Source organism: Notolabrus celidotus, chromosome 20 (genome assembly GCF_009762535.1).
Source record: "Notolabrus celidotus isolate fNotCel1 chromosome 20, fNotCel1.pri, whole genome shotgun sequence".
NCBI lineage: Eukaryota > Metazoa > Chordata > Actinopteri > Labriformes > Labridae > Notolabrus > Notolabrus celidotus.
Window position 1 is genome coordinate 17,359,165 of NC_048291.1, and position 7,193 is coordinate 17,366,357.

At 39.5% G+C, this 7,193-nt stretch overlaps 1 protein-coding gene across 1 annotated transcript; it reads right to left on the reverse strand.

Annotated features, from left to right (window-relative positions):
- Positions 1 to 309: 309 nt before the first annotated feature.
- Positions 310 to 4,854, reverse strand: LOC117832681 (primary amine oxidase, liver isozyme-like). Its single transcript, XM_034711906.1, has 5 exons — positions 3,285 to 4,854; positions 3,010 to 3,128; positions 1,314 to 1,480; positions 1,030 to 1,162; positions 310 to 896 (listed from the first exon to the last, which is right to left on the reverse strand). Exons 1-5 carry the CDS (start codon positions 4,852 to 4,854, stop codon positions 633 to 635), a joined length of 2,253 nt encoding a protein of 750 aa, XP_034567797.1. The 3' UTR covers positions 310 to 632.
- Between the last annotated feature and the right edge of the window lie 2,339 nt (positions 4,855 to 7,193).

Here is a 7,193-nt window from a genome sequence, read left to right on the forward strand (position 1 = left end):
TCTACTTTTTTAGTTGTAATAGAGAAGTAGACACATACAGCTTTGAATTATGTTTTGATTTGTGCTTTTTCCTTCACGTGACTTTGTTGATATTAGGTTTTCAAACTGCACATGCAAGAGGTTATTCTATCGTTAAGCATTGCTTATGGGATCAGGGAGTGTAAAATAGAACCGTAACCTTACTTGCATAGAAAATGTATCTCTTGCCTGAAGACATTAGCAGGAGGGCTGTTCAATATGAGGAAGTATAAAACAACAATACACTCCTTTAATGTCCAAAAAAACATCAGATTTATTTTCATCTTCCAAAGTAATGTCATCCATTGATCACTGTTCTGTTGATACCAAACTAATCTTAAGGAATTAATATTCTTTGATGATAAGAAATCAGGTTGACATATTTGGACTGTTCAACTATGTCTCTTATCATTTAAAGGAAGGGTTTATAGAACATTTGGTACATCATTTCACTGCCATTTCAAGTGGCACACAGACATGTGTTATAAGCTAAATCCCCATGTACCTGTAGTATTATTCATGCTTTTAATTTGAAAGTACAAAATTATATCAAAGAAACAAAACAAAGTAAGCATAGCATTTTAGTAGCTCCCTCTTGTGATTCCATGAAGCTCTTAATTGAAGCCATGGTAGGTGAAGGGTTCCTGCACTGGGCTGCAGGTCTCTTGAGCAAGGCAGGCCATCCTATTGTTGTCGCAGCTGTCCTCAGTGCCTGGGTCAATGTAAACCCCATCAGCAGAGTGGATAGATGGGTCTTCATCAAAGTAGTTGTGTGGCCTGAGCAAAACCCCACCACCGTTACCAACTGTTATCGTGTTGGGGATGTCCTCGGCATGGGGGATGTGGAGGAAACCAGTGGTCACCCAGGCAACCAGGTCCTTAAAACAAAGGGAAAAAATGAGGAATGAGGGGTGTTTAGTTTCCTTTAACTGTTACGTAAGGAGGGTTTACCCACATGCTCACATACACATACATTTCCACACATGCACATTCACATACCCACACTTATACCTCATTTTCAATGGTTTCATTGTCTTCAATGAACTTGCTAAAGTCAACCGCTGGATTCCAGATGTCATGCTGATTGTACAGGCTGCCACTGCTTTGTTCCAGGTCCTTGTGCTTAGTTATGGCAACCCTATACCTATTGGAAGGAAAATTAAATCAGACTTCAGGGAGGGGAAGGAACTGGATGATAAGGAAGACTCAGACGCAATAGTGTAGATGAACAGAGTGGAAGTTACAAAGTGACCACGATTCTGGTCTTAGATACATGTGTATATGCTGCTTCTCACCTGGCCCAGGACATGGCCTTCTCCTCTGCCTGGTTCTGTGGGAGGTGGTCCCCAGTGTTGCTGAAAACCTGCAGCCTGTAGGAGCGCTGATGACCCCACCTGTTGGTCTGGTTGCTTGCAATGTGAAGGTAGCGTGGAATCTTGGCTTCAGGACGCAGCGCTGCCTCCTGCAGAGGTCAAATCATTTCATATGTCAGACATATTACTGGTAAGTGGCAGATTCCACATTATCTTCCAGTTTCAAGTTCACCAATGTCTCACTTCTATAGGCTTTAGAAAGATTTACACTTGATCTCAGTGAAATGTGTAGCTCATTAAAGCTGGGGTTGGTAATCAGATTTAGATACACTTTTTGTTATACTGGTTAAAATGATCTTTATATCCTGATGGCAATAAATACATAATGTCTTCCTAAAAAAGAGTGAAAAAAGACACTATCTACAGCCGGAGTAAACCTGGGAAACACCAACCAATCACCATTTTTTGGGTGCCAAAATTTTAAACCATTCAAATCCCGTCCTGCCGTTCTGCCCGCCTCCTGCGCGTACATTTCCCCGGCGTGTACTTCTCGTCCCCGTCTCCTGCCTCTGCCTCTGCTTCCCCTGACTCTACTCACTGCCCCTCTCGCTCGACCTCGGGCCTGTCCCCTCTGACCCGATGAGGTGCTTTGCTCAGGACTGTAGTCTGGATCAGAGTCTAAAAAGCTCTCACCACGGGGGCTCTGACAAGCAGAAGATTGAATGACATTTAGTAAGTCCTACAGAAAATGTAGATGAATTGTAACGTCCGTCCTGACGCTGTAAGGATGACGAGCCGATTCGTGAACACGTTGAGTTCTAATAATCGGTCACTGTCGGCCGTGATCACGCCAATCAAGAAAGCAACAATCAATGTTTGAATGAATGCTCGCACACTCTACACCTAGCTCGCACACTCTACACCTAGCTCGCACACTCTACACCTATTCTGATGCCTTCACTGACTGTCAACACTGTAGGAATTAAGAACATATACACTGAACACGTTTAACAAACAATAGAGCTGTTACAGTATTATTCGTTTTGGAGGAGCTCTGAGGGAGGAGGGGAGGGGTTAGACGGAGTCCTGAGGAAATGCTACATTCAAATTCATGGTAGTTTTCCGAGATTACCAACCCCAGCTTTAAGTGCCCAATACAAATTCAACGAACCAGACCTTTTCCTTCTGAGACAATAGTCGGTAACTGCCCCCCAAATTTTCCCTAAATAATCAAAAATTAAAATAAAGAAATAAATACAACGAATAAATTACTATAATCAATACCATAATCCCTTTAGAATAAAAAAATTATAAAACACATTTAATAATAATAATAATAATAATAGTAATAATTATTATTATTATTATTTTTATTATTATAATTATAATAATAATAAAATATTATTAAAAAAGAAATATGAATAAAAAAAACCAAAAACCATTTAAATAATGAATTCATCAAAAACAACAATAATAATAATAATAATAATAATAATAATAATAATAATAATAATAATAAAAATAAAAATAAAGTCCTCTCTAAATCATTATCACCTTCATTTACTCCCGGAAGCGAAACCAGAGCCAAAGCATCACAATGACATGATCACTGCTAAAGCAAATTCTGCAAAGATGTAAAATTCAAGACATATAAAAGTCCCAAACAAGTATAGTGCACCTGCTCTGTTTGAAGCTGTTTCTCCACCAACTGAGGGATCATCGCATGACGTTCAGGCATCCAGGGCAGCGAGACGTTCACAAACTTCATGTCTTTGGCCTGGAAGACATTCTTTACTTCTGTAGAGGGGATGAAATACATAATACTCCTGCATTTCTTTTTTAAACAGTTTATACTATTTTAACAACTGAGAGTTTTTATGTAGATTATATGAATGATGTCTTTTATTCTTCTAAAAATAATACTGATAATGAAAAAGTTCCAGTTTCCCTTACCTACAACATCGAGATCCACTTTGAAGTTAAGGAAATGGGTGTGGACATTTCCGGTGACATTTCCGGCCACTTGATGACCAAATTTAAAATTATCATTCAATTTAAAGGAAGATGCAATGTAGCCTGTGGCGTGCACTTTTGCCTCCACTGAGCCACTTTGGTAGAAAATGAAATCCCAAATGTAGTCATAGTTTCCAATAACTGTAATTGTCCTGAACACCAAGGCACTATTGGCTAGTCCTCCATAACTGGTAAAGATAACCTCAGAAAAGTGCCTCCGTAGAGGTTGGCCCATGTCATGCTCAAAGACACAAATTGAGTTTCTGAGCTGGCGTGGAATGCCGGTGTCCACGAAATGGATAGTGTTTATGTAGCTGGCAGAATAGGGGCAGTCAACCCCTTTGACCAACTCATAGGCACATGCACCCATGCTCAAACTACCATCAAGGAACTTGGTGAGCATGATATTTGGGGTGATAGATCCATAGACTGACATGGCCTCCTGAACGCTCAGCTCATAGATGATTCTCTCACCTCTAAATTGTACATCAAAAACTCTCATGCCTCTGAGGGGGCTCAAACCAAAGGCGAAACTCCAGTCGAGGTATAAAATGTTGTTGTTCTTTACACTGAATCGCTTGCCTTTAACATAAAACTGCTGGGGTCCAACGCCTGTGGGTTTCTTCCTGGGTTTGAGTGATGCATAATTTGGCACAGGTTTGTAGATGACTTTCTTCACAGTCCCTGCCTCATATTGCTGCTTCAGTTCTGTTAAAGTGTCAAAGTACTGACCATTATACAGTACTTTCATCACATGCCAGGATGAAAATTTGATGCTTTGGTGGTCTATTAAAATTTCAAAGCCCACTGGATGGATGTAGTAACCCTCCTCATCTCGAAAGAGTGAAATCCAGGACTGTCTGTCTCCTGACTTGACCCCTCTGGGCATGCCGTCATAGTAAGCATGGTATGATGATGGAGTCAAGCCAAAGCTTTCTTCCAGAAGTGTGCCTACTGGTTTAAGCACATCTATCAGAAGCTTATCTATAAGTATATACTCCCCAAAAGAAACCGGACGTGCAGTAAGAGGGATCTCTCTTTTATATCTCTCAACTGTGACATCTTTGTGGTAGGATGGGTTGGGTAGAGGACCAACTACATATTCTTTTATGTTGTTCTTACTGCCATGAAAAACCACTGCAGTTGCCTCTCTTCTTGGTTTTGGTCCATTGGCATCCAGGTACTGCAAAACCTCAATTTTTTTTGGCAGGGAGAGTTCAATCATATACAAGTAGTCAGCTGAAGGAGGTGAAGATGTATCGAAAGAGATGTCCCTCCCTGGGATCTTGGAAATATAGTCACGCACCTGTAGAATCTCTTCCTTTGAGAGGTCAGCAAAGACAACACTGCGCTCATTGTGCATTGGCTGGTCTGGGTTTACCTGCCGAGCAGGGCACTGTGGAGTTTGCTGGATGTTGAGCCATATCAAAACAGAGGTACTCACCAGCAAAGCAACAACTGCAGGAACCAGCAGGTATTTCAGGACAGTGAAAAAAGTTTTACAGATCATTTTTTAAGCATATGTCCAACAGTCATAGTTGAAAAGAAGAAATGTGAGGAGTCTGTCTAAGGGAGTGGGGCCGCTCAATTTAAAGACTTCTTTTACAACCTGAAGGTGTTACCTTTGAGGAGATTACCAGAAACCATATATATATATATATAAACTGAAATGAATACCAAGTAACATAAAAAGTGATCTCATACAAAAGATAGGAGGAACCCTAGTGATGTCCAACTGTGACCATAAATGTTTTATTACATTTTTTTTTATAAGGCCATACTTCAGTGAACTTTGATTGTGCATTTACATATTGTTCTATCTATATCTTCTGCCCTAGACATTGCACAGTTGGTGGGTTCACTGTTACAGGTCTGACTTCAATATCTCGACAGCTACAAACTGACTTCCATGAAATGTTAAACAGATATTATAGGTCCTGGATGATCCTAATGAAGGAACTGCTTAACTCTTCCTCCACTGTTGTTATTAGGTGAAATGCATTATGGCTTTCCACCTTCAAATATTATCAAATTTCCACAGAATGAGTAGGCACAAACTTAGTGGGGATGATTTATTGCATCTATGCAAATTTGTTTGATCACCTTACCATTTCTTAAGACAAAACTAAAAGAAGTCTGTTCCATTTTTTAGTTTAGACGCAATTGAAAAACTGACCATGCTAATACCCTGAGTATGATTAGTCAACCAATCTATCAATCTTTATTTGTATAGCACCAAATCACAACAAAGGTTATCTCAAGATGCTTTTACAAACATAGCAGGTCTAGACCATACTCTATGTGAAATTATTAATAAAGACCCAACATCAAGACAGGATAGTTTAGCCAAGTAGTAAAGTCAGGTGTTTGATGTATTGTGCTAAGCAGTGTTCTAAGGCTATATAAAGCTGACTGCTCTGACACAATGTACGAAAAGATCAACTGAGGCAAGTTTTACAGGCTATGAGGTCATGCTGTGATTTACAGGAGCACAAACTGAGTTGCTTTGAACGGAAGATTATATTCATAGAACAAAGGAACCTAATTTCAGCATACTAAATTTGAACCTGAAGCTCTTCTGAGGAACTTTGGGTTTGTGTAGACTTTGCTGTGGGAAATGTAAATAAAAACAGCACAAAAAAAGATTCTGTGAGACGTTACAAATGAACGAAGTGTGAAGTCTTTATGGATGCAGCAGTTATGCTAGCTTTAGGTGTAGCTGTAGGGAATGTCCCACACTGTTTAGCTAATAACATGTGACTTCATAACTTGGGCAATCAACATATTGTGGTAATTGACACGTGAATTAACGGCATGAAATGATATTAGATATTAATAGTGAAGTAATATTCCTAAGACTGTTAATCATGTACAGTCTTCATGAACTGATGTGGTAATCATTCATGTATAATTGCTTCATATATAAACTCATAATTATATGAGCATTTATTAAGCGTCAATAAATGCATATGAATGGAACAGTACTGTAAAGTGTTACCTATTATGATCATTATATAAAGTCAGTGCCTTACAAAAGCACCCTATTTGTGTCTTCTCGAAGAACTGTTTCCTCTTCAACTGGACTTGAAAACAGAAACACATGAATGGATATTATATGGCTAAAAGAGGATTGTGTGTGTGTGTGTGTGTGTGTGTGTGTGTGTGTGTGTGTGTGTGTGTGTGTGTGTGTGTGTGTGTGTGTGTGTGTGTGTGTGCTTTCTACCCTAAAGTAGTTCTTGTTATATATTTTCTTAGCTCCAACACAAATTGATTGAGAGCTTGTGAAAGCTACAGCATAGACTCAATGCAAAAGTACAAATCAGGGCACTTTAATAACCAAAATGCTTTAGCCCTCATATCTTTAGTTTTTAGCAAGAAGCTGGGGGCACTATTATGTAACAGAATACAGGGTTGCCCATTGATTCAGATTCAGATTCAGATTCAGAATACTTTATCAGTTCCCGAAGGGCAATTCAGTTTCACAGTCAACCTGTCCATAGCACAGTGAAACATACTGAGGGAAAAGGGAGGAGGGACAGGAAATGTTGTAGGTTCATAGAGTGCAAGTGTTGTATGTGTTACTTTCCACTTGTTAAATATTATACACTGTCTCATCAAATCAGTGATGGTACATTTTATGGATGTCAATGCAACTGTAAGAGATAACAATCAGTATTACCTGAGAGAAAGGTCAGTACTGCCACTTCTCTTTTACCTGCCTCACACTGAAGAGAACCCAAATTTTCAACCAACAAACCAACTGTCCCATTTCTCACCTTTTATTTGGCGAGAGGTGGAGTATGCCTTATAGTACGTGTTGGATAGGTCGCCAAGCAGGGCACTCAGATT

Coding starts and splice junctions, on each gene's coding strand:
- LOC117832681 (XM_034711906.1), bottom strand. CDS start 4,854: ATGATCTGTAAAACTTTTTTCACTGTCCTGAAATACCTGCTGGTTCCT. Junction 1,163..1,313: donor AAGGCCATGTCCTGGGCCAG/GTGAGAAGCAGC, acceptor TCCTTCCAATAG/GTATAGGGTTGCCATAACTA. Junction 897..1,029: donor ATGAAACCATTGAAAATGAG/GTATAAGTGTGG, acceptor CTTTGTTTTAAG/GACCTGGTTGCCTGGGTGAC.